This window comes from Bactrocera oleae, chromosome 4 (genome assembly GCF_042242935.1).
Source record: "Bactrocera oleae isolate idBacOlea1 chromosome 4, idBacOlea1, whole genome shotgun sequence".
NCBI classification, from domain to species: domain Eukaryota; kingdom Metazoa; phylum Arthropoda; class Insecta; order Diptera; family Tephritidae; genus Bactrocera; species Bactrocera oleae.
In genome coordinates, this window is record NC_091538.1 from 31,305,708 (window position 1) to 31,333,263 (window position 27,556).

The 27,556-nt window shown below is 35.6% G+C and overlaps 1 protein-coding gene and 1 long non-coding RNA gene across 9 annotated transcripts in view; one reads left to right on the forward strand and one right to left on the reverse strand.

Moving 5' to 3' along the window:
* The window catches only part of LOC118680134 (synaptic vesicle 2-related protein), a 337,472-nt gene that overhangs the window by 249,622 nt on the left and 60,294 nt on the right, over positions 1-27,556 (reverse strand). For all 5 annotated transcript variants that reach the window (XM_070109220.1, XM_070109222.1, XM_070109221.1 and 2 more), the window contains exon 3: positions 14,115-14,371. In XM_070109220.1, coding sequence (XP_069965321.1) covers positions 14,115-14,371 — 257 coding nt within the window. The remainder of the gene's footprint in view (positions 1-14,114; positions 14,372-27,556) is intronic.
* LOC118680150 (uncharacterized) overlaps positions 1-27,556 on the forward strand; it is a 122,417-nt gene that overhangs the window by 41,484 nt on the left and 53,377 nt on the right. For 3 of the 4 annotated variants that reach the window (XR_011396274.1, XR_011396276.1, XR_011396275.1), the window contains one exon: positions 14,110-14,363. This is a non-coding gene — a long non-coding RNA (uncharacterized lncRNA). The remainder of the gene's footprint in view (positions 1-14,109; positions 14,364-27,556) is intronic. The other variant, XR_004975659.2, reaches the window with a different exon arrangement.

The following is a 27,556-nucleotide window of genomic DNA, read 5'->3' on the forward strand; positions in this document are numbered from 1 at the left end:
CAGCGGACGGAAAAGTACAGTATAAGTATGAAATATCAGTATAAGTACGAAATATCTAACAGAATGCTTTTCAAACAAAAATCTAAATTTGGTATAAGCATATACATCCACTTTCACTACTAACAACTTACAAGCACATGTGAACTTAGTTATAAAAAATTTCTGAGTTAAATGCGGTAATTTATTCAAAAACTCCTTTTTTGAAAAATACAAAAATGTTAATTTTGGTACCCCTTATGTCAGGCGCACACAAAAAAAAGGAATATATGAAATTTCTAAATGTTTTACGTTACGTAATATTTTAATTCAGATACTTATGAGCACATGGGAGCCACCAAAGGAAAATTCTCCAGACCTTTTTCAGGTTACAAAATTTTCAGAAAATTTTTTGTTTTTAATTGCTGAATTTTAATAAGGATAAAGGATAAAGAATTGCAAAAATTTGATTGAAAAAGAGGTTCGAAATTAGTTTTAGGTTACGCGATATTTGCCCCAATAATCTTATGAACACGTGTTCCAGAAGAATTCTCGCGTGTTAAATTTCCACGGTAAAAATATTAATTGATAAATAAATTCTGTATAACAACGTTTTTTTTCACTTTTACAAATTTTAAGGACCAACTTACAAAAATTCTTAATTGAATGTTAAATAAATATCCTCGTTCGTTTTACTTAGTTTTAACATCCTTCGTCAATTCGCCAGACACACGTACAGTGTTGACTTGATTGTTGCTCGAATTTTCCTTTTATTCGATGTGAGGAAGGGTTGCAGAATTCAACTACAGGATTCCACGAAGTTATGGGTTAGGATACTGGAGCTCCACCGATTATGCTTTCACTATGGAAATTGTCGTTGTTCGATATGCCCCACGTTGGGCGCCAGTTAAAGTTAATGATATTACAAATTAATTGTTTGCACGACTTCTTCCGTTTGCCGTCTAATTTATTCTGCTCTTTGCTTTTTTTATATCATGCTCATCAAAGCTCAGCTTCAATGTTAATGAGTGAACCGATTTCCTAAAGTCCGCATTGCGGTTGACGCCAGTGGGAGAGGTAATCGGTTAGTGACTCAATGTTACACCACAGTGTTGTTGCTGCGTAGCTCACTGATAATACTCCAACCAATAAGCCACTCATAGTAAAAAGAGAATTTCAGAATTTCGCATATCACCATAACTTAAACAAGTTGCGTTCCAAAGTAAACAGGACTTTTAAAAAACAGACAGAACAAATGGTTTTATCGGCAAAATCAATTAATTTTATTCAAAATAGTCTCCTTCTGCTTTAAAACAGCATTTTGCACGGTCCAAAAGCATGTCGAACGAGTGGTTTAGCTCGTTGCCCGGTATGGCCGCCAGTATGCCGCTGCAAACCTTTTGAATGGCCTCCACGTCTGTATAACGCTTTCCTTTCATCGGCAAATGCATTTTTTCGAAAAGATAGAAGTCGCAGGGTGCCATATCAGGTGAATGCGGGGAGTGGTTGATTGTTAAAATGTGATTTTTGCCCAAATAATCAGCCACAAGCGTCGGTCGATGAGACGGCGCATTAACGTGCAACAAACGCCAACTTCCATCTTCGCGATATTCGGGCCGAACACGTCGAATACGGCGCACCAAACGCTTCAAAACTCCAAGGTAGAATACCGCATTAACGTTTTGGCCGGGTGAAACAAATTCTTTGTGGACAATACCCTTGGAATCATAAAAACAAATCAGCATTGTTTTCACTTTTGACTTCTCCAGACGCGATTTTTTGGGTTTCGGCTCATTTCTCATTTATGTCCTCACGACCACTTTGAAAACGTTGAAACCACTCGTGCACTCTGCTACGAGATAGGCAATCATCGCCATAAACTTGTTTCATCAATTGAAACGTTTCGGTAAAAGTTTTACCAATTTTAAAACAAAATTTTATGTTGGCTCTTTGTTCGAAGCTCTTTGTTAAAGCACATTAAAAATTTATATTAAAGACAGAAGACTGCAATTTGAGAAGAATCAACTAAGGCACGATACGGAAATGCAAGAAAAAATTAGAATTATATATATCAAAAATGGAGTTGGTATACTTGATGTACATATGTATGTACGTATACTAAAATTGGTCAAGTAAAAAGTTCGTTCGGTTTTTTATTGATTTTTCAAAAGATGATAACTTTGTGTACATTTGTCCGATTTAAATCAAATATGTGCCGTTTTGTTCGTAAACTTGTTGCCAACGAGATGCCAACTTCATTATACCCCTCTCGTAATACTGCGTCCCTATTGGGAGAGCCAATTTTTACAGGCCTCTCTTGAGGCCAACTTCTCACCATTAAGAGCGTTCGCCATGGACAAGAAAAGATGGTAATCACTTGGTGCCAGGTCCGGACTATAAGGTGGGTGCATTACGACCTCCCATCCGAGCTCCCGGAGCTTCTAGCGCGTCACCAAAGACGTGTGTGGCGTTGTCCTGATGGAACACAATTCGGCCTCTGTTGATCAAAAATGGCCTCTTCTGGATGAGTGCTGCCTTCAAGCGGACTTTTTACTTGACCTAATATATTCCCCCTGCGGGTAGGGGTAAGAATTTACCCGCGGTAAGACATGCCTGTCGTAAAAGGCGACTAAAAGCCAAATGCACTATGACTGTTATTATGTACCTTGCTCAGTAATATCAGCATAGTATGTCAGAAATAGTGCTATAATACTCAGCTTGAACTGATATTATATACTTTAAATGAAAAAGCAAATAAAAAGACATTTGAAGTTCAAGCGACAAATGTCACCAGTCATTGAGTAATGGGTTGCTCAACTGGCAGTAGTTTCGGCTACGCAGTCTTACCGGAGACTTTCTGGTACCACGGGGAGCAGAAAGCCCTTGGACTTCGGTCCAATCTGCTCATTGGGTTATGGCCCCTTTGGGGAGATTCGTGGTGTCTGTGGTTGAAACCTAAATGCAGGAAGAACTGAAAATTCAGCCTAACTGTTTTTTCAGTTCTAAAATAAAGTTGCAAAAAGCAACTGGGTTCCGTACCCGAAAACGGAAGAGGTTTTAGATCGGCCTCGAATCATACCAAGATGGTAGTGTGGACCCAGACACACTGCCACTGGTATCCAAATAAATACTTGCAAATAGCTCGTATTGCTTGGGGCGCTTATCAACGCATTGTATTGATACGTTGTGTTTTGGAACACCGTGAGGTAAGGCCGTCGCCGGCAGGTACTCACGTAAATCAACAACGAAAGTTGACCTAATATATACATATGTATATACGGCCTATAGTTTGTATATTGTAAAGAAAGTCTCCACCTGCTAAACATGTGTAGTCTATTTTAAACATTTAAATAATCAATTGCTAATTGTATAAATACATTTGCGCTTGTCTCTTGCTTCAGATTTTATGCAGAGAAATTTCATCCAGTTCTTCGTCGTTATCGACAACCACATTGTCTACATACTCCATATCATCAGAAGTAGCCCGCAATATGGTATATAATATGAAGCAAACAATAAACCAGTTAGAACTTAGATTATAACCTTTTTTACCTGGATACGTATTCTTAATTCTGTGGGACTTGGAAGCATTTTTTCAAAATTGAAGTTATTTGATATGACGAAAGTTGAAAGTTTTAAGCTTTGAAAAATCAACATGTTGTGAGTTTGAATGCAATCTAGTAATATCCCTAAGACTCTAAACATCTGTTGAAAAAGTCCTTTGTATAACTGATAAATTAACTGCAAGCTCTTCATTTATTTCATCCATAACACATGTCAACAAAACGAAATTTGTTTTTCGCATATACGGGAAAGGACGATTACAAACCAAAAATATTTGCTTTTGCGCACGAAAGATAGTGTCGCTTGCATCGCTCGTTGTGTACGACAGTATGTGTTCGCAAACTGTAGATGAACAATTTGTTTCATAATTTTATACCCTGTAACTATCAATAGCGAACATTTTATACTCTCGCAAAGCAATTAAAAGTAGGACATATTGCATCCATTATTTACAAACACAGGCAAAAAGATACTTTATTATTAGAAAGAGATTCTTTCGGAATTTCATTAAGGTTTATTACATATTGACCAATAGATGCGGTGTAAAGTCAACTGGAAGTACGAAATTTATATTAGGCACAAGGGCATAAAAATATTCTCCCTAAATTTTAATACTAGAACTCATAGACTAACCGATATGTTCGACCACATATTTGGTGTCTAGGGCCTTGAAAATGTATAGTCCGATTTCGACAATTTTTGTGCGTTAGATCAAATACTTTGAGGACGCTATATGCAAAGTTTTTCCCTAATAACTGCATTGATATACTGTAAAGTGAAAGAGTCAGATAGAATTTAAAAGTTTGTCATACGGAAAGTAAGCGTGGTTGTCAACCGATTTCGCACATTTTCACATTGTATGATTAAAATGGTTGAGTAGTTCCTAAGACATAGGATTTCATAAAGCCCTTCCCTGTCATCTTGGGGCTCTTTTATTCTGTGAGTTATGATAGTAATCTTCAACATAACCGCTATATGGGGTGTGGTCGTTTATATTTGATTTTCTCCATTTTCACAGTGTATAAAGAAATGCCAGAAAGACTTCTTTTTAGCGATTTTGGTTGAGATAGCTTCAGTGGTTTGGGAGATATGTACATTTTTTAAAAATGTTTAGTCCACAAGTGGCCCTTACCACTGAGATTCCTTGCACCAAATTACAGTTTTGAATCTTAATTTGGGGCTTAGTAATAACACTCAAGTAATCGCTTGTACGGACAGAGTCACCCGGATTTAAACACGTATCGTTACCCTTATCATTTATATTCATATAACTTTAATCTATCTCGATTATTTTTGGTTCAAACAACCATTAAGTAAAAAAAAACGGGTATACTTTGTAGCAACATGTTGCGAGAGTATACCTGTGTTTAGGTCTCGTTTTTTTTATCCGCAGTACGTTCTCTATGGAATTTTTCACGTTCTTTCAGTTTTCCTCATGACAATTATGATGTTGTCCGCATTCAAGGGCCGACCAAAGTATGGAGCCTATTTCCTTGCGATTGCCAGCGTATGTATTTGAAAAATGTGTGTTCAGCGTCGTCTGTCTGTTCCGGGTGCTTTGTTTGGTTAAATTTCTTTGCCGCCATTTGCAGCTATTTGGTGGTAAAGAGGGGTGCGTCGTTGGGTGCTTCCGTCGGTCTTGTTTGGGCTCTTATTTCATGTGTAGGAAATAAGGCGTTAACAATTTTGTCCATTTTATGTGCGTTCAGTTGGGGGGATGGGGCCCTGCCACTTAATTTTTTCATAACGACTTTGAACCCTAAACTCCACGGCTTTATGTTTAAGTATTTTTGAAGCTTTTCTCATTTTGCTTTTTTTGCTAATTTCGTTAACCACTTTAGTCCTTTCTTCGAGGTGTGAAAATTATAAATTTTTGTTGTTGCGTTACCTCTGCCTTTGTTTCTTGTGTAGACCCTTCTTAAGTGAAGGCACGTTCTTCTTAACTGAGCAATGCTTTCTATCCACCAGTATGCAGCGCGTTTTTGTCTCCTGCTTTGGATGCGAGGCATTCCTCTATTGCATGCTTGAGTGAGCCTCTTGGTCTCCTTTACGTTTTCTCTTACGTCCTTTATTTCGTTTTTTTGGAAGTCATGTTTATCAATTTCTGAGATTTGTGCGTCGCTATTAAGTTTAGAGACGTTCCAGTTTCTCATAGCACCGTGTGATCTGTTTTGTGTGACTGGGTCTTGGGAGTCTATTTCAAAGGTTATGTACTGGTGGTCACTGCCAGTATAATCTTCCAAAACCTCCCAGCCTTTTACTATATTTGCTATGCGCTCTGACGCTAGTGTGATATCTGGTGTAGTTTTTTAGCAGCCTGTTCTAAATGCCGTTGCTGCTCCCGCGTTGAGTACCATAACGCCGAGCCTGGCGGCCATGTGAAGTATGCGTTTACCTCTGGAGTCAGTGATTCGCATTCCCCATTTAATAGCTTTTGAGTTAAAATCTCGGGCTGTGTCATCTATGCTGTCTACTTTGGCTTGGAAGTCATGAATATTATCGATAGGGGTTAAGTAGCAGTTTATTATGGTGCAGAGATCGCATTTGGTCCAGACGAAAGCATTCTCGTTTTCTCTTCCCGAGGTGACTATTTTGCTGCTGGAGGGAACCCAGGTCGAGGTGTTGCCACTTCTGTCTTCTATCCATATTCCACTCTCCACTCTGTGCATAGGTAGCAAGTTGGAAGCTTGTTGTCCCACGTTAGGTGTCCTGATCCGAAACAGTGGAAACATCTTTCAATAGCTTCCTTTAGTCGTAGACGGCAACTCTTCCTTTGTGGTTAGGTAATCGAGGTCTCTAATTTCCAATGTGGTCTTTGGTTTAAGGTCGGCTACTGATGCGCTCTCTTTTAAAGTGCTCTTTAAAAATTCGAAGGAATTCGGGCTTGCCACCTGGACCTTTTTATTTTGACTTCTGTTTCGTCGGGCTTAAAGTTCGTTTTATATCCCTGAGGACATCTGCGTAGCTGTTTGTTGGCTTAATAATGACAGCTTCCGATTGTCTTTTTTTCCTGATTTTGGTGTCGACCTTTTCTATTAGCTTTCCTGAGCCGTCAGTTTTTGTGGAGCCTTTTGTCGATTTCCTCCATCTTCCATCAAGATACAATGGTCTCTCAACGTTACCCAGGCCAGTATACAGTATTGGGGACTATATTTAGGGGATAATAAGAGAAACTTCATCGGAACAGGTTAGGAAAAGTAGAACTGTTAATTTTTAAACATTTGGAGTCTTTTTAAAACGTTCATTGTAAGAATGAATCCAAAATGGATGATCGGTATTGAGTTAAATTTTTCTATTTTTTGCACATATACTTGTAAGCAAGAGCTGCTGAACTTATTTTTTTTTATTCTTATTATTATTTTAAGATATAAAAGCAACAAGCAAGTACGCACTTTTTATTTAATTATAATTTTTATGTCCTTATGTTGTGGCATATAGGTACTATGGATTTGTATGTATGTATTTTTGTTTTGTGCAATTGAGAGCTCGTTGAAAAGATCAATGCGCATTGTATATAAGTACGTATATTTTGTGCATGTGATATGCTTTTATATTTTTGTACAAAGGAACAAGGGGTATTCTAGGATCGATGCCAATGTGGACTTTGAGTATATATGTACTGCCAGGTAGCATACGAGCAGACATTAAATTTTATCTCTGGGATGACTTTATAGAAACCACGGTCAAAATTAGACAGTGGAAAGTGCACCGCCCACTTTTAGGTGAAAATCCATATCTTGAGACCTGCTTAACCGATTTCAACCAAATTCGGTACATAATACATAACATCATTTTAAATTCCATCTGATTTTTACACTTTTCAGTATACAAATCAAGCAACAATGATTATATCGGCGTAAAACTTTGCGTGAATAATACGTTTAAAGTATGCCACCTTGTGACCAAAAATTCTCTAAATCGAACCAAAACTGTTCAAGCCCCTAGGTACTGAATATGTGGATCCCAGTGCCTATAGTTGACTTTTTACCGAAAATATCGGTCAACATAGAACAAGGCGGCAAGATCCACAAAGAAATCTAAAACGAGTATACCATTTGACTTTGAGAGAGTATAAAATGTTCGGTTACATCCGAACTTAGCCCTTCCTTACTTGTTTTTGTGTAGTGTATTGTGGTGGAAAGCCATCATTGAGCCACTAACCATTAAAAAATTCAGAAGTGCCCTTTATGTATTTATTTAGTTTTTACTAATATTTAAATAATATTTTTCACTTGAAAAGGAAAAGATGTAAGGAACAAAAACAAGACAATGCACTTATATATTTAGAGATCATTGTTATAAAAAATAAAATAAACTTAAGGAACAAAAACCATTCATATTATTGAGGAAGGTATTGGAGGATCATTTTCTTTTTCGTGCTCCTCAACATCAGCACCTTCAAAATATCTTCACCAATAAACATATATTTTCAATTACTTTGCAGATATGCCAACTGATACATATTGTACATATGTGCGGCAATGTCAGATTATTTTTTTAAGGAAAGTTTTTTTTGTGCAAATATCAGGGAAAATTAAAGGTATATTTTTGCCAATAACACATATTTTTGACTAATTATGCGGGGAAATCAATTAACCGGGTTCAATTAAGCGGGAAAATTTACTCGTATTTTGTATGAAATATATTTTTGACCGATCAAGTGATTCAAATAAGTGAGAAAATCAATTAACCGGAGGGTACTGAATTTTGGAAAGGCAGGGTAGGAAATTTTTTGGTCAGTAAGGAGACGGCTGTGTTAAATCTTTTCCGGATTAATAAATCGTGATGATCTGGGAATTTTTATACATTTAAAAAATTAAGGACTTCATAAGTATCTCAAACGGCGCAGAAACATGGACGATTTCGAACCGATTTCGAGAAAACTGTTATACGCAAGATCTTTGGAGCCGTCCGCTTGATCTATGGATATCGAAGAAGATGGACCGATGAATTGTTTGAGCTCTACGGCGACATTAAAGTTAAGCATATAAAAATCCAAGGAAAGCGCTGGTTAGGCCATGCCATTCGCATTGAAGATGATGCTCCAGCGAAAAGCTCCTTCGACTTGAGACCCATGGATAGACAGAGGAATCAAGGGCGCTTACTCATCCAATTGAAGGACCAAGTGCATAGCGACCTGTCTGCACCTGGGCTATCCAACTGTCGACACCTTGCAAAGGATAGAGACAACTGGCAATATTTTGTGTTTTCTGCTCACACTGACCCACGGTTGGAACAGATACTGTAGATAATGTACGGTACGCATTCGTACTTAACCCTTGAACTTCGTCAGCTTCTTATCTATCTTGGGGAACTACCGTTAAGTTATTTTTCGCAAGGTAAGCTTAGCCTATTGGCTTTTGCATCTCACTGTAATTATACTCTGTTCATTGCCCTAGTTTCGCTTTTACGCAGCCGTTCTGCTTTCTCAGTTTAATTAGAACTTTCGTGGGTCAGGCCTTTGCGGTGAGCCATACCTGCCTATGCAGTACTGTGCTATCTGGTGATGCCCTTAATAAGAAAATTATTAACCTTACAGTAAGTGTTATTTTCTAAAGACTAAATGTTTACTTGTAAATAAATTCGGAGGCCGATGTAGGTATCTGGATTTAACAAGGTCGATGGTTGTCACGTACCAGTATCATATAAAAGCGTATGATTACACAAACCGCAGGATTTCTGAGTAGAAATTGTGTCAAGGTTGTCTTGTTTATTGAGAATAGTGTAATACAGTTGCCTCCCTTTCGGATTAATTAGACGTGAGGGTCCTAGAGTAACAAAAAAGCCTTTGAATTTGCTTTTTGTAATTTTAAAACGAGGTGGGCAGTATATAGCCGTAAGATTTAAGTATCTTCCGCGATTTTTTGATGATATTGTTGTAGCTGGTAACTGTGCTGTAGCATGAGATTCTAAAGCATGGTGGTTTAATCAGAGAACTTAAAACAATGAGAAGGCCCAAATCGAGTTCTGCATGATGCTTGATTGAACGGCTAACAGAGCTGAAAAATACCGAGTTAGGAATTTATCATTTTGTTTCATATTCGGTACTATTTAGCAGAATCATGTAAAAAACAGTTCGGCAACAGAAAATAACAATCAGGAAACTTTGCATGTGAGGGTAGGACATAGAAATATGAATATGATATTTACTCGTATTCATATTATACATACATGGCAAATATAAATCACGAAGTTTTTTTTCTCTTTGTTGTATGACTTCTTTAAAGAATTCTACCAACACATTATACTATATTTAAAACTAATACAATCAGTTTTTGTTAGAATAGGGGCACAAAAAAATTTACGAAAATATGAAATAAATATGAATGTATGGGCAAAGAATGTCAATGAATAGAGAAGGCGCAAATGTTGGCTGGCTAAAATATAAATTATTAAAAGGGAACATCGAAAAAGCGCAAGTTCGTAATTAAAAATACACCACGTCAAAAAGGAACCTTCCCCTCTTTCTAAGCAAACTCAATAAACTACACCACCAAGCAAATTTTCACCACCTTAAAAGGGAACGGCAAATGTATGCATGCGCAGATGTTCCTTAGCATGCGTGTTAAGGAAAATTAGAATAACAAAAATCAAAAAAAAATAATAATAATAGATTTTGAAAAACCTTTATGTAATGAGGGAAAAATTAAAATTAAATTAAAATAAATTTACTAAAAAAGATTTATAAAAATTAAAAAATAAATAAAACATATGTGATAGCATTTGAACTCAGGCAAAATTTTATGCTGCAATAAGAAATCGTGCTTAGCACCACAGATAATATCTGAAAAGAAGAGTCTAATGTGTAAACATTATAATTTTTTACTTGTTTCAAATGACTAATTTGTATGTTAAATTCTTGAAATTGCCTTTCCTTCATTCACATGTCCAAATATATTTTGCATATATAATATGTACATATGTATGTATGTCCATCAATATGAGTTTTGTAAAAAATCAAACATTCGCGCAAGTGCCAAAAAACGCAGGCGCGTAAGCTACAAAACGAACTTCGACCGTTTATAACTCTGCACTGCACTTTTTTCTGTGCGCCTGGTCAACCACATTTGGTTTTCATATGAATTCCTACCGCAAATGCGCGAAAATGAAGTTTAAGTAAAATGAATGCAATTGAATTTTGAAGGGTTTCAGTAAAATTGAAGAATCAGCAAAATTTCTATTTTACAATTGATCCTACTATTCCCCTCGCATTTGATGTTTCCCACAAGCTGCTTCCTCACATCGATACTAAAAATCACAAATTGAAGAATCTGTCTGATATTATTTTCAGAAAGGACTTATTAGCGGCTTGAAATATTTATTTCATATAATTCATTATATTATATAAGACATTATATTATAAAATTTATATAAAATTGCCATTTATACGAAATCTTTTATTACTTCTATGGGTTCTAAATACAATCCATGTAGTGCTTTTATATGTTGACTTATTATCATTATTTTATGATTTTTCGATATAACTCATTTTATCTAAATACGACGTTATGAAGATTGTCCATACTTTTAGAAACAAATTTTGTCAACTCCGTGACGATGCCCAAAATTCGGCGTCAATATGTATGCGAGCTCATATGTATGTATATACAATTGAATGTTTGTCCCCAAATGTGTCATTTGCTTTTTTTCAACAACACAATGTACGCGCGAGCACGTCGTTACTTCCATGGCGTCCCACCATGCACAGAGACGTTTCAACTGAAGATTCATATTCTGTTATTATGTTGCCTAATTTGTATTACCGATGCATAATGACTTATATAATAATAATACACGTAAAAATATATTATATATACAGATAAATTCAAACATATAATCGTTTGTAAAATAAATTCGATTTAAAAAATATATCTGAAATAATTATGTGGCAGTTTGCCCCCTGACCACTCTTTGCCAACAATAGTTCAACTTGCTTCGGGCAAAAAGCAAAAAGTGTATACAAAAGTCATTGTTTGTGCGGGGCAAGAAGAAGCAAGCATCAGCGTACGTGTATTTAAGAATGAATATGTGATTGTCACATTTGTGTAAATACGCATAAATAAGGGAATAATTCAGTAAACCTAAACATATAAAGATATTTTTCTGAAATATTTGAATTATCTCAGGAGGTAAAATATGATTTTAAGGTAATTGAATTGAGATTCCAATTAATAAAATATAAAAAATTAAATAAAATTTAAGTTTCGTGAGTTTCAGGATTCGAACATCAATACTCGTATTCTGATTGACATTACTCCTTCACGCTTATGACCTAATCCACCAGAAAAGTGGAAAGCGGCCGCTTAGCCTCTGTTTTATTGTTATCCTTTGTCTATTCGATATTGTTTCTGCAACGCATAAAAATGTGTTGAAGAATTTGTTTATTATTATTTATTTTATTGTAAATTCTGTTTTAACCCATGATCCTCTTATATTATTTGAAGGATTATTTTAAATTACAAAAATTATGATTTTTGGGAATATGCAAATGTAAATGTCAGCATGCGCATAATTCATTTAAGAAACATTCTTTGTGTCTATTTATAGCCTTTTTTTTGCGTAGTGTATTTCTAATGTTTCAAAGTTGTATTTTTCGATGTTCCCCCTTGTAGAAAGCTCCAATTAGTACTTTTTAACATTTGCCTCTTCTCTATTCATTAACATTCTCTGCGCGAATATTCCACGGATGATCTCCCCGACTGAAATTTTACAAATGTTCGATGTCGAACCTGCTTCTTCTCATTGTTGTATGTTCTCTGTAAAACAATAGTTGCGTGGGAGAGATATAAGATAGGAGTAGGTTAGGTTTATCAGATTAAAGTTCTAAAGACTCCGGCTTTCGATGCTTTTTCATACTATACAAAAAAAAACATACACGAAGACACCACACCTATCAAAAAGGATGGTCCCCGCAGCAGACAATTCTCATTCGATTCGACCAATGTTTTTACTTCGATCAGACACCGAGCCACGCGTTTTATGTTATTACTCTAGTCGAAAGTCAGAAGACGACTTCGCGATTCGACAGACACGATTCGCTACGGACACCAAGAATCATCCTCCATATATGTAAATGTATATTTGTATTTTTTCGAATTTTATTCTATAAAGCTTATAATAACAAGTACAAGATGTAACCAAACATTTTATACTCTCGCATAGTCAAATGGTATACTCGTTTGAGATTTCTTTGTGGATCGACTGACATTTTCGGTAGAAGGTCAACTATAGGCACTGGGGTCCACATATTCAGTACTTAGGGGCTTGAACAACAGTTTTGGTTCGATTTAGACAATTTTTGGTCACAAGGTGACATACTTTAAACGTATTATTCACGCAAAGTTTTACCCCGATATAATCATTCTTGCTTGATTTGCATACTGGAAAGTGAAACAATCAGATGGAATTGAAACAATTTTCACACTATAACATAGAAATATAAATAGAACATTATGCACCGAATTTGATTGAAATCGGTTAAGCAGATCCCAAGATATGGATTTTCACCTATAAGTGGGCGGTGCCATGCCCACTGACTAATTTTGAACGCGGTTCCTATAAAGTCATCTCATACCATCGCAGAGATAAAATTTAATGTCTCTGGCGTTTTTAGTGCTTGGTTTATCGCGATTTGAGTATATTTAACAGTACCGTTATATGGGGAGTGGGCGGGCGTATCACCCGATTTCACCCATTTTCACACCGTCAATAGAGGTGAATTTTGTTATTATAGCTTCAGCGGTTTATTAGATACGCACATTAAACTTATTAGCAGCGGGACCACGCCCACTTTAAACAAAAATTTCAACTGCAAATGCCCCCCCTAATGTGATCCTTTGTACCAAATAACAGTCTTGCATCTTATTGCGGAGCTTAGTTATGGCAATTTTTTTGATTTTGATTAATGGCGTTTTGTGGGCGTGGCAGTGGTCTGATTACGCCTATCTGCAATACCAACCGTCTTACGGTACCAAGAAATATGTGTACCAAGTTTCATGAAGATATCTCAATTTTTACTCAAGTTACAGCTTGCACGGACGGACGGACAGACAGTCACCCGGTTTTCAACTCGTCTCTTCTTTTTTTCATTTTTTTTTATAATAAAACCAAGAATTTAAACAAAAAGCCGAGCTAAAGACACATATTTTAAGACTGGAAGTGTTAGAAAGCGAGAAAAAATTTAACACCGGAGCCACACAACAACTAAACTAAGAATTGCATCAACATAAGTAGTTCTCGAGTGAGCAAACGTGAGCCAGACAGCATTGACTTCAACTTGTTTTCTGCATTCAATTTGCATGTTTATCTTAAAAAATAATGTAATATAATAAATATATTTTGCTGTAAGCTATATTGTTGAGAGCCGTTAAAGACTGTTATAGACTCAACAATGCAGATAGTAAAATATCAAAAAAAAAAACCTAATAAAAAATTTTTACACAATCGTATTTTCATATAAATAGATATGTTATGTACATACATATATGCATTTAATAACAAAATCTTCAGATTTTTTTATATCACTTATATACTTGTATTAATTTAAATCGTTATTTTCTTTAATTTAAGCTTACCGATTTACGGCCATATCGATCACTTAATTGAGTCCAAAATGAAGGGCTAATGATCATTCCCAAAAATACAATGGTTGTCATAAATGCTTTTTGGTAAGTAGATATGTTCCATTCGCATTGCGTTGTTGGTCCAATAATACTAAGTATTGTCATTTCCATAGAGTCGGCCATCCAACAAAGTCCAACAAAAAGTGATAGTTTAACGTGAAACCATCCAAATCCTAAGAGATTTACTGCCTGTTGAACGGTGTACGTATCTAATAAAATTGAAATGTATAATATGACATCATATGCTCTCAATATTAAATTAGACCCAAACTAATACGTTTATACTGTGCATGCAAACCGCATCGATAAATTTGTTGGTTAGATTAGTGCAATATTTTTTATGTTCGCGTGAAGTTTGATATCCAGATGTTAATTCATATGTGTTTGACAACTGTTTGTTTACGACGCAAAAGGTCTGTCCGGCAATTTCTACCATTGAAAAAAAATTTAACAAGGAGTTTTCTTTGAAATTTTATGTTTTGGAGAGTCGACTTTATCACGAACACAACTACTTAAAATCATCAAATAAATTTCTCATGGGAATCGCCCATCTACCTCTGTTAATGACGATAACATCAAGAAAGTTAAGAAACAATGATTCAAAATCGAAGCAGAGAAAAAGCAGAGGATCTCTACATCTCTTAAGGATCGTCTGAAATAATTTGGTTAATGTTTTGGGTATAAGTTGTGCTAATGATTCCCTCGTATCAAAATACCTGAATGCGCCGTTACATTCTAAATAGCATGACTGAATTTTGGACCAAACCACCATTCGCCATTCGCTCCCTGTGACTTTATCTATTTTGAAACTGAAAAATCCGCTTAGAGGAACGTGCTACTAGTCCACTGATCCAATATATTGTGGCGAACAGGAGTACCAGAACAAATCAGAATTGACATAAACTGCCAGAAGCAACTAGACAGCGAATTCGTAGTTGCCAGAATGTTCCAGTAGAGAACTTTTGTTAAAAATTTACTATATAAGGGGTGCCGGATTGTGCAGCAGACACAGTTCTAATTAGAGTGTTGTAGTGTAAAGAGCAATTAAGCTATAAGCAGTAAGTTGTAAGTTCGAAAGCGAGCAATAAGTGTTAAGTTGTTTGAATTGGAAATAAAGATAAGTGTATAGCATTAAATTGGGACTTTAATTTAACAATCCAATAGGATCGAGCTCAAGAGTGAGTTATATTAGACGATTTATCGAGAAATCCGTTACATTTGGTGTCAGAAGTGGGATTGTCAAATAAATTGCCAAGGAGATAATTATTTGAAAATGGTAAAGTTTAACGATCTGAAGATTCCACAACTGAAAAAGGAGCTGGAGCAACTTTGTTTGGCGACAAATTGATTAAAAACTGAATTACAATTACGGTTGAGAGAGGCCATGGAGGCTGAAAACATTAATGCTGAGGAATATGTCTTTCACATGGAATTAGAGAAAGAGACAACAAAGATAGAAGAAAAGGAAGAGGCTCAATGCTCATCAAAGATTGTGGACATAAACGTGATTTTTGCTGCAATATCGCAGATGGGGAAAGAGATGTCAACGCAAATGTCGACACAATTTAAAGAGCAGGATGCACGTATAACCCAACAAATAGCAGAGGTGTCATCACAAATGTTGACACAACAATCCCAATTGCACTCGTCAGCGCAAGATGCCCGTATATTAGCACAGGTGACCTCACAAATAGCAGAAGCGTCCTCACAGATTTTGGAAGAGCGGGATAAAATTAAAACTGAAATGGATGAATTAAAAGATCGTCTCCGCGAGATACAATTAAATCGGCCAATTGTGTCAACAGCTTGTACCAAGGTAAAACCTCCATGCTTTGATGGCACTGTTTCGTTCCACGTTTTTAAGCTTCAATTCGAAAAGACGGCATCTTCAAATAATTGGAACGCTGAAGATAAAGTAGCTGCATTGTTCCTTCCATTAAAAGGATCTGCAGCGAAGATCGAATTTCGACCACTGGCGATCCTAGTAAAAATAAATTAATGAAACGTCAAAAAGCTCTTCAATGAGCATAAGTGATTTGAATGTGCGCAATGTAATTGTAATTATGCGAATTTTTATCCATTAGCTCGAAGAAAGGGCAGTGGATCCGAAAAAAGTAAAACCTCGTCACGAGCGACAAATTGAATGGATGTGCATTACTGATCGCTTTTAACATGCTGGAACAATCACCAAAACTATTCCTTAAAATAAGGCTCGTAACAAATATATTTCTATACCATTTATAATTAAAGTCATATTGAAACTTCAGATATCATATGTATACCACAGATACAGTGATTTTGTTGCCCTAGATATAAAATCGGTTTTGGACATATCTGTGCTCACAATTCGATATTATTAAATCTCTATCATTATTATACATACAAAAAAATCTAAAACATGTAACAAGATAACAGATATATTTAATGTCAGTTTTGTTTTGAACAAAACGGATATATCGAAGTATACAGAGAGACAGATATCGAAAAGCTATGTTAATAAACTGTATTTTACCACTTTTAAATCTTGGTGGACTCGAACTCCTTGTTGCTCACTACAATTTTATAATTATCCGAAAATGTATCTAGATGATTGCGGAGATAGCCAGATAGGATGGACTTTTAAGTCCAGCATATTTGCACAATTTTTTTATAGTTTGGTGTTTAACTTTTCAAAGAGACTTTTTCCAGCCGTCATAAATTAGATAAAATCTGTATTTTTCATTCTTTGATATTTGATTCCAAGCTTCGGAAATTTTGAACAAATGTGGTTAAAACACTATCCATCTACGACCACCACTTCAACAAATTTCTTCATCACATAGATTTTGAGGAAATAATGACAGCAGACTGTGCTGATTTCTGAGAATTTGGCGATGTTGGGTCACCGATTGAGAACCAATGCATTATACGGTCATATGTTCTAATACACTTTTTGCTATTTCTTGTTCTCTACATATTTATTTGCCTAAAATATTCAAGGGCAAGCACTAGAAGTCATTCACCTCAATGCAGTTAATAATTGTATTTGCATTGTGTATATACTTACATATTTATTTGCTTGCTTGCTCTTGCTTTGTATTGTACATTTATGCTACCGCTATGTTTTCGTCCACGCAATTACATGAATATTTGTTTGTGCACATTAGCTAGTCCCATTTAACATGTACTAAGCCCCCTCTTGCAATGCTGCGTTCCCATTCTTTTATATTTCTCTTTTTGTCAATAACTACATTATATATTGTACGAAGGAGCAATAGAGTAAATAAAGTATGTACTTGGGTTATTCTCCTTTTATGGACTGTTAAATTTATATAACTAACATACTTATGTATATATGCACTAATAGAAAACGAAACTATGTACTTAGTGGAAATTATGTATTTAACGGTATTGAAATATTGCTTAGAATATTATTTAAGGAGAAGAGTTTTGCAAATAAAGTTAATCTAATAGCTGACCACACATGGCATCATTACTCGGCCCTTTGTATTTTATCGCTGCTACAACTTCGCTTAAACTTTTCGCTTTTTCGATATTTGCGCAGTTACAAAAAAAGCTTTGTAGCCCTACAGGCAATAACATTGTTTCTGAGAGCATGCGAATTGCTTTTGAAACGAAAGCAAGATTTTAGTTGAGTAAAACAGGACATTTTATAAACTGGAAGTCTACATATCTCCACGTTTGATTTTTATTAAAACAATAAAACATTCAGCATAATTGTTAGCATATTTTAGGTAATAAACCTACACATATATTTAGTTAGTTGAGATAGTTTTAAAAATTGTATATAAAGCCGTCAAAAATTAAATAAAAACCAGAATGAAATATTTCTCAGCTCAATGAAGGTCTTTTCTGTTCCCCACCAGCGGTAAGACATTTAAGAATCTTTACTGAGTTTATTCAATAGTCGATACACTTCTCAAACTCGATTTTTAGGATAGCCTTTCAGCGATTGGTTTTTACTACGACCTTTAACTTTTTTAAATCAAGGCGCCTTACTGTATCGCATTGGGAGTTTGGTGATCCCTTAACTTTATTTTTCAGTTGTTCTACAAATTTGAGAATTTAGGCTACTACTAAGGGAGGCTCGGGGGAACGATTAAAACCGCTGAAGGATGTCAGTATCATCCAATATTGTATGAATAATTTTTCGACTTTCTGAGACAATTATGTTGCGCATGGACGAGTATGGCCAAGAATCAGAAGATTATATTATTCCGTTCCTCTTGTACCTCGATCGACATGATTAACAGCAGTGGCTACGTGTCGCCAATGGCTGATTCTACTAAATCAAGTATTTGGGACATTCGATTAGAAATATAAGTCTTCCATGCTTGTGGTGATTTTTCTAACCCGGTTAGAATGAGTAACACCGCGCCACAGAGCTCAAGTGGTGGTAGACTTAGCGTTTATATAAGAGCCACTTCTGTTTTAGCTACTAGTTTAAGGCCTGTGGTCGAGTTAGTTTACGAGTATGACATTGTAGGGAGGAGTTTATGTATTATGATATTTTTATCTACGGAATTTCAGTTAAATTGTGTGCGAACTGTGAACTTTTCTCAGTCGGTTCCGTTTAGCCATAATTCTTGAATCAGGATTTTAGCTTGTTCAATAATTTATAATCTTTTTGACTGGACTTAATCTGACACAAATATTTCTTTCTATAATTGTTAATCATAGCTTTTGTTAATTCATACTGGTCTAAATAGTTTTCATAATTGGCGTAATCCGAGGATTTAAAATTTTCTGGTAGATCTGAGTCAACAGTTTCTTCTCTTGCATTATAAGCCGTGTCCAAAAATAAATATTATAAAATAGTTGTATTCACCTAACAGTTGCTTGTATCACCTAAAAATACTTAATTCTGTTAGATATAAGGTTATGTACTTATATATAAATAATCCGAGACAAATTGAAATCCGAATGACTATCATGAACCATACCATATACATATACCGTAATTTAATGAAATCGACGTAGACGATCGCTATTTCTAATAATATGGTGCGCAGCTTCATATTTCACGTCTAAACACGTACACATTACGGGCAAAGTTTGGCGACTCGTTAATATCGGGAAATGGCTGCAAAGATCATGCGATTTAACGACTCTAGATTATTTTTTCTGGGGGTATGTTAAATCAAAGGTTAACACCAATCAACCAGCAACGCTAGAAAAGCCGGAAGACAACATTCAGCGCACTATCGCCAAAAAGCTTCAGCGAGTCATAAAAAATTGGCAAACGGAGTTGTGGTGGCCATTTAGCCGACATTTTGTTCAAATTATAAATAATATATATATATATAATATACCTCAATGAAACTCAGAGAGCATATTTTTATGTTAATATGTATTATTGCCAAGAAGGGATAAAATCGGGTCAATACTACTCCTATTTCTCATATACATTCTTAATATAAATCTTTAAACTTCTGGTTGCCTTTATACCGCATATATTGGTCAATAAGTAAGATATCTGAACAAAATTAACTGAGCGTATATTATTAGATATATGTACTATAGTTTAATGCCGAAAATATTCCAAATACATCGATCAGTGTATGAGTCATATAAAATATATAAAGGGTAGCCCAAAATTAACGAAAGATTGCAGTTAAATAGAAAACGCACTTTTTAGTCTTTCGATTGTAATGGTTATATTGAACCGGAATTTTTCAAATAATCTCTTCACAGTTGACGAAGTTAAAACACTATTCCGATTATATTTTGTATGAAATTTTCGCACTGCGGCAACCAAGTTTTAATTATTTTTGAAATATTGTTCAATAACCAATATACATTGTTATATCATGTAATGCTCCATTTTTACTAAGCCTAAATTGACATCTTAAAATTGTGGGATTAGGCGCTTAATATGAATGAAATTGCTATAGATCTTGATTCAAACCCTATATTCCTAATGTATTGAATTCCGATTCTCTGGAAGACATTTTGCACATCATCTCAATATATTATAATAAATTTAGCCTCTTTGATTGAGTTTATGCCAGATATGTCTTATTTGAAAACTATTTTAATATAATATAATATTTCCTAACGGTAAGTGAAATATAGTTATAAAACTAATTTAGTCTATGTATGATAAGTTAATAATATACAAATTAAGTCTAAATAGTTTGCCATCACCTGAAGGACCGATTCAGACACTCCACTTGAAAGAGCGTTAATAATTTAAAGAAAAATTCGATAAATTTCGTGTACAAGATTTTAATATAAAAACCAATTATTATTATTGTTATAAATAAATAATTATAAATTATTATTTTGAGAACTGATCGAATAGTGGTAATGGCTTAACGGGTACGAGAACTGTCCAAATATAATATAATAGCGCACGGGATCGTGGGCGTATCGAATGAGGTGAAGAATCGCATTTTATGTCATCGTGTGTGGTATTAAGGTATGCCAGTAAAATCAGTCATAGGTACTCAGGTCTCCTGTTCGGAGCATGTGGCCTTGAAAAGTTATCATTTTATTTCGATTGTTTTTACACGGAAGGAGCCAAGCCTTGAATACATTATTTGTGCAAAGTTTTAATTCGATATCTTTACTGGTACTTGATTTACATATTGTAAGGTGAAAGAGTCAGATGAAATTTAGAACTGTTAAATGGAATATAGGTGTGGTCGGGTCCGATTTCGCTAGTTTTCACGCTCTTAGATAGAAATGTCAAAATAATGTAGTTTTTGAGATACGGGTTTCACCTAAAGGTGGGCGAAGCCACGCCTATTGTCCAATGTTGTCACGGTCTCCTATCAAGCCTCTTCCTACCAACATTTTCAACATAACCATTATATGGAGAGTAGGCGTGGTTCTAATCCGATTTCACCCATTTTCACTCTGTCAAAGGAGGTGTAAAGAATTTTTGTCCCGAAAAAAATTTAATAAAATACCTGTAATGATTTGTGAAATATGAACATCAAACTTACTAGGGGGCGGAGCCATGTTCACTTTTTAAAAATTTTCAGCCCACAAGTGCTTCTTACAAATACGATCTTCTGTATCAAATTACAGTGTTATATCTTACTTCGGAGATTAGCTATAGCAATTTCTAAGATTTAGTTTAATGGCATTTGTAGGCGTGGCAATGGCCCGATTACATCCATCTACAACACCAACTCTCCTTCGGTTCCAAGGAACATATGCAGCAATAGTTCATCAAGATATATAATGTTTACTCACGTTATCGCTTTAAGGGAAGGACGGATGGATAGACAATCACTCGGAATTCTACTCGTCTTTACAAGTCAGACGGACGGACAGACAGACATCCGGATTTCAAATCGTCTCGTCATCCTTATCATTTATATATCTCCATAAGTTTTAGGTGATACAAACAATTGTTATGTTAACTGTTTTACTCTGTAGCAATATGTTGCGATTCTAAAAGGCGTAGAAGAAATTAAGAACGAGTTCGTAAATATTAAAATCCTAGCAGAGAAGAATGACATAAAAATTGAGCACCATCGTTATCCAATATATTAAAATTTGGCATAAACGGCAAAAGAACGAAAAGATGATTTTATTATCTTATTTAAAAAATTAACAATGTTTAGTCATGAAGATTTAAATATTTACTTGGCTTTATTTTTTCGGTTAATAATTACTTAATTTATGGTACGTTTTACCCTACCTTTTACTGTCTATGTCCGCCTTTTACTGTTTATGCCCGCCTCATGTACAGTCGTAGACTAAAGAAATTTAAAACTTCCAGTAAACTCATAGTAGTTGTATTTCGTGAAACAATAAAGTACTGTTAATGTTACACATAACGTCCTTAATGAGAAAAAAAGAGACAAAATATTTATTTTGTACTAAAACCATATAAGTACTTAGTTACAATTAAATACTTCATAGCTATTGTAATCCTTTCGGTGTCCAATATTTTTAATTTTTCTTTCTGGAGAGTAAACAGTGCCGATGGTTTCCTGACTCTTGAGCACCCAACTGCCTATTCGAAAACACGGCAATTCGAGTTTTATTCCACACACTTCTAACGATTGGCTTTGGGATTTATTAATTGTCATTCCGAATGCATGGCGCTCTGGAAACTGGACACGTTTAAATTCTAAAGAAAAGTCAGTTGGCATTGGTGATATTTTTGTGCTCATTCATCCTCTCCTATGAATTTTCCTATGATTATAGTAGCTTTAATCAAATTTTTCATAACGAGTCTATTCCGTTGCACAATTTTGGCTGATTCAGATTGTATAACATAATTGTCACAGAACCAACATTGAGCTGTAAATTGAGGTGGTAGTCTTGACAATTCCAACGACACATTTCATGTAAAATATTTTGGCATTTCCCAGTAATGCAAGAAGCTTGACAGCGGTGGTTGTTTAGCTCTTTGCGCTGCGTTTTCTGCCGTGAAATAAACTCATTGTCCATTTTCCAGGTGAACAGCTAAATGAACTTTAGTAGGATGACTTTCATGTATAGGAAAAAAATTGGAAAAAAAGAGTATCCAAACCGCCTCACTGTTACATATCTTATACCACGGCCACGTTATAAAGACTAACCATCATTGCCTGCATTTATATTAAGCAACAAAGCACGAGGAAAACATTACGAGCTTATATTGTCGATATGTTGAATTATGTTCTTCTTCACAACTTTATATACTTCTGGATTTACCTCGGGGTTAGGAATTTCTGTGAAAATTATTGAGTCAACTTTATCCGAATCCGAAGACAAGACATTTTACAATGAAGTTCATATGCGCTTTAAGTTTCTGCTTGAACACACGTGTTGCTATGTCATGTCGACCGCAGGGTGATTGACCAGGTAACAAAAGTTTGTTGATATCGATACATTTACATGGGAAAGTAATAACTAAATCTGGTCGACTTTGCACAGCATCTTGTATTTTGGACTTTACACATGCCTTGTCGGTAAAACAGTAAGTAGGTCGACATTATTTCGATTTCGATTTCGTAGCATCACGTAAATTAATATATTTCTCTGATTTAATCGTACAGAGTATAATAGTTTTGTTCACCTAACGGTTGTTTGTATCATCTAAAACTAATCGAGTTAGATATAGGGTTACATAGATATAAATGATCAGGACGAAGAGACGAGTTGAAATCCGGGTGTCCGTCCGTCCGCCCGTGCAAGCTCTAACTTGAGCAAAAATTGAGATATCTTTATGAAACTTGGTTGACATGTTTCTTGGTACAGTGGGACGGTTGGTATTGCAGATGGGCGTAATCGGACCACTGCCACGCCCACAAAACGCCATTAATCAAAATCAAAAAAATTGCCATAACTAAGCTCCGCAATAAGATACAAGACTGTTATTTGGTACACAGGATCACATTAGGGAGGGGCATCTGAAGTTATATTTTTTGTTTTAAGTGGGCGTGGTCCCGCCCCTAATAGGTTTAATGTGCATATCTTCTAAACCGCTAATGCTATTATAACAAAATTCATTGGAAGCAAATGCTTTTAGCACTTCTATTGACGGTGTGAAAATAGTTGAAATCGGGTGGCAATCAGCTCCCCATATAACGATACTGTTAAAAACTACTAAAAGCGCGATAAATCAAGCACTAAACACGCCAGAGACATTAAATTTAATCTCTGGGATGATATGAGATGACTTTATAGGAACCGCGTTCAAAATTAGACAGTGGGCATGGCACAGCCCACTTTTAGGTGAAAACCCATATCTTGAGATCTGCTTAACCAATTTCAACCAAATTCGGTACACAACATTCTTCTCATATTTCTATGGTAAAGTGCAAAAATCGGATTACAACCACGCCTATTCCCCATATAACACCATTTTAAATTCCATCTGATTCTTTCACTCTCCAGTATGCAAATCAAGCAACAATGATTGTATCGGGGTAAAACTTTGCGTGAATAATGCGTTTAAAGTATGCCACCTTGTGACCGAAAATTGTCTAAATCGAACTAAAACTGTTCAAGCCCCTAAGTACTAAATATGTGGACCCCAGTGCCTATAGTTGACCTTCTACCGACAATATCAGTCAATCCACAATGAAATCTCAAACGAGTATACCATTTGACTTTGCGAGAGTATAAAATGTTCGATTACATCCGAACTTAGCCCTTCCTTACTTGTTTTCTATAAAATCGTATATGCGGAAAATGACTTTGCCTAAAAGACTACAGGTCTAAAACCGGTTTCGAGGCGCGATTTTTAAGGCGAAGTTTATCTTTTGGGGATTATAAAAGTTTCTTCGTCACTTTTTGAGATATCTGAATAAAATTTAATACAGAAGTACCAACTAGATCTCCCATACAACCGATCATTCAGTTTTTTTTTCCTGCCTTTAATTAAAAAGCTTAAAGCACGTTATTTTGCAAAACTGTTCTCTAATACATGTTTAACAATGACAGGCAAAATAATGAAAATCAGAAAATTATAACATACATCTCCCATACAACCAATTATTCAGAAAAGACGGACGATTTTTTTCTGGTTTCTCCGAGTTTTTAATTGAAATTTATAATTCATAAATTGAAAAATATTTTTCCAATGATCCCGCAACTTTAAAATATTTGTATGAGAAGACATTTAAAACTTATTAAACAGATTTGTGCTTAATACATTAGAGAGCACATCCCACTTTGGCAGTACTATAAATTGTATAATTCTTAGTAATTAAAATGCGCAATTTAGATTACTATCGGAATTTAATTATTAAATACTGCACGATAAAATTCCTTAAATTGAAGTTTATATATTATCGGATCGGTGTTAATCTGGCGCTCAAGCCCGTAAACAAAACGAATTTTAGGAATTAGGGTGCGCCAGTTTTTACCAAGTAGAGTGGTGTGGTTATTTACTGAGTCTTAGCTTATTTAAACATCCTGGCCCCCTAGGCAAATATTTTGTTGCACATATTTCCAGTAAACGTTCCAGGTATCTCGGTGTACTGCTGTTGGAGTAGCAGAGCGCGCGGTATGCATGATAACGCAGTAGTGGTAGACCCATATTTACCTGTACGTGTAGGATGGAATTTTGATTTTGAAATGGGTATTATGTGTTTTGATTTGGAAGTTAGTGCGTTAAGCAAGCAACGTTGTTTTGCATTTATTCGATTGGTGGTTGTGACGACGTATTATTAGATGGTATAATTTTGTTTATTCATTTTATTGTCGGTTATCTACTATTACTTTATTATCGGCTTATAGGATCGCGACTCCACGCCTAGCTCAGATATGGCCAGAATGGGTGCTCATTTGAAACCTTTGAAGAGGGATCTAGCGAGACATTCTAGGACAACTATACTGTGAACGATATTATGTACGGGCATGGGCGATTGTGGCCAAGAATCGGGAGATTCGAATATCGTTTAGATTATTTGAGAATTGCGATTAGGATTTTCGCTTGTATCATAATTGGCGAAAGCCATCCTGCGGGGTCGAAATTATTATTGCGAATAATGCGGATATTGACTCAGTACGATATGAAAACTAGTCAGATATCGCATTCCATTCTATCCCCTGTATTTTTATATTGTTGGAAATTAGTGTCCAACAAATTTTCTTTTGGTATATTTAGTAATCTATTTGGAGGATTTGGTTGTTTTATAAATATTTGTGTTGTTAACACTGGGATTGTCAGAAAAAGCTCTGGCTTGGTTTTTTGTGCCAATTTGTGGTTGGTTGGAAAGTTGTGGCTTTAGTGGTAGTCGTACGACGTACCGGCCATTACTTGATCGAGTAGTTGTGGCTTTGAGGAAATCTTTACAATACTGATCTTCTGGGGTTGAAATTGACATGAGGGGGAGTTTTTCTCACTCCCTAAATTTCCTCAATTGTGTATTCACGTATTCTTTAGAGTTTTCGTCAACTTGAGTTGTTGATATGGAAACTAGTTCTGTAACTAGTCCACTTAGAATCCAACCAAATATAGTGTTTTGGGCTAGAAGGGTGGTTGAAATTTTTTCTACACCGTCTATTATTATTTGCGGTATAAGGTCGCTGCCTATTATAATATCTATTTGAGCGGGGGTGTTGCAGTTAGGATCTGCTAGCTCTAGGTGTGAAACCTTGTGCCAATGCTTGCTATTTGTGTGATAGTTTGGAAGCATGTTAGTAAGTTGCGGTAGGACTATAGCTTCTGCTACAATTCGCTTATCCGCTTGGGGGGAAACTAGGGTAATGGGGCAGATTTTATTTGAGTATTGGAGTACTCTTCCGCCCATTCTCGTGATTTCAAAATTTGATTGTTTTGTTGGCAGTTTTAGCCCATTTTGTGCCTTAGACGCTATGAAAGATCGCTGTGATCCTTGGTATATTAAAGCCCTAAGCATAAACAGTTCTCCTCGGTGTTCGATGGAGACGACTGCTGTGGGTAGTAGTACCCTACTTTGGTTTTCGCTGTGTAGCGTTTGAGCTTTTTGTGCCTTTGAGCAACATGGTGCCTTTTGGCAATTTTCGGGATTTTGGTTTTAGGAGTTGTTGTGACAACTGAACCTCTGGTTCTTTTTGTATAGTTGCTTCTTTGGGGGGATATGGGAAATTTGCTGTAATGAAGCATTGAGTGGTGTCTTTTGTGACAATATAAGCAATTGAATTTGCTTTTGCAATTTTTATACTTATGCGCATGTGACAAGCAATTTGTACAAAGTCTTTTTGATCTGACCAAATTATTTCCTTCGTTAACTTTTAAATTTTTAAACTTCTAGCAAGATTGTAGTTTATGCCCTCTTGTGCATAGTTCGCATGACGTACGTTTATTCTGTTCGGATGTGAACGATTGCGTTTTGTAAAAGCTTCTGTTTAAATTGGCTACTGGCTTGGGGTCTATTGAAGCTTCTATTGAGGTCGTTTTGAACGTTTTTAGTTCTAACTAGTTTTTTGTCTACCCTTTCTGCTATTTCATCATGGGTAGTTAGAAATTCTTTCATTTGCTGCCACGTTGGGCAATTTTTCCGAGATAAGAGCGATTGCTCCCACAAAAGTAACGATTTTTCTGGTAATGCTGCGGTGCATATATTTACCAGAATAGGGACCCAGCTGTCTGTGGGAATGTTTTGTGTCGATAGAACCCACAAACGACTAGAAACAGTGGATTGTAGTCTAACAAATTCTTCACTTGTTTCTTTTTGAATTTTAGGTAAGTTTATTAGTGTCGTTACTTGTTTATCGACCAATATTCTTTCATATTCATATCTTGCTCTTAGAGCGTCCCAAGCTAAATTGAAATTGTCGTCAGTTAGTGCGAACTGTTTAACTATTGCGCCTGCTTAACCTTTAGTTTTGTAACGGGGGCGATACAATTTTTGCGCTTTTGATAATTTTGGATGGTTGATGTATACGGCAGTGAACATGTCGCGGAAAAACGGCCATTCTTCATAACCTCCATAAAATATTTCTGTGTCACATGCGGG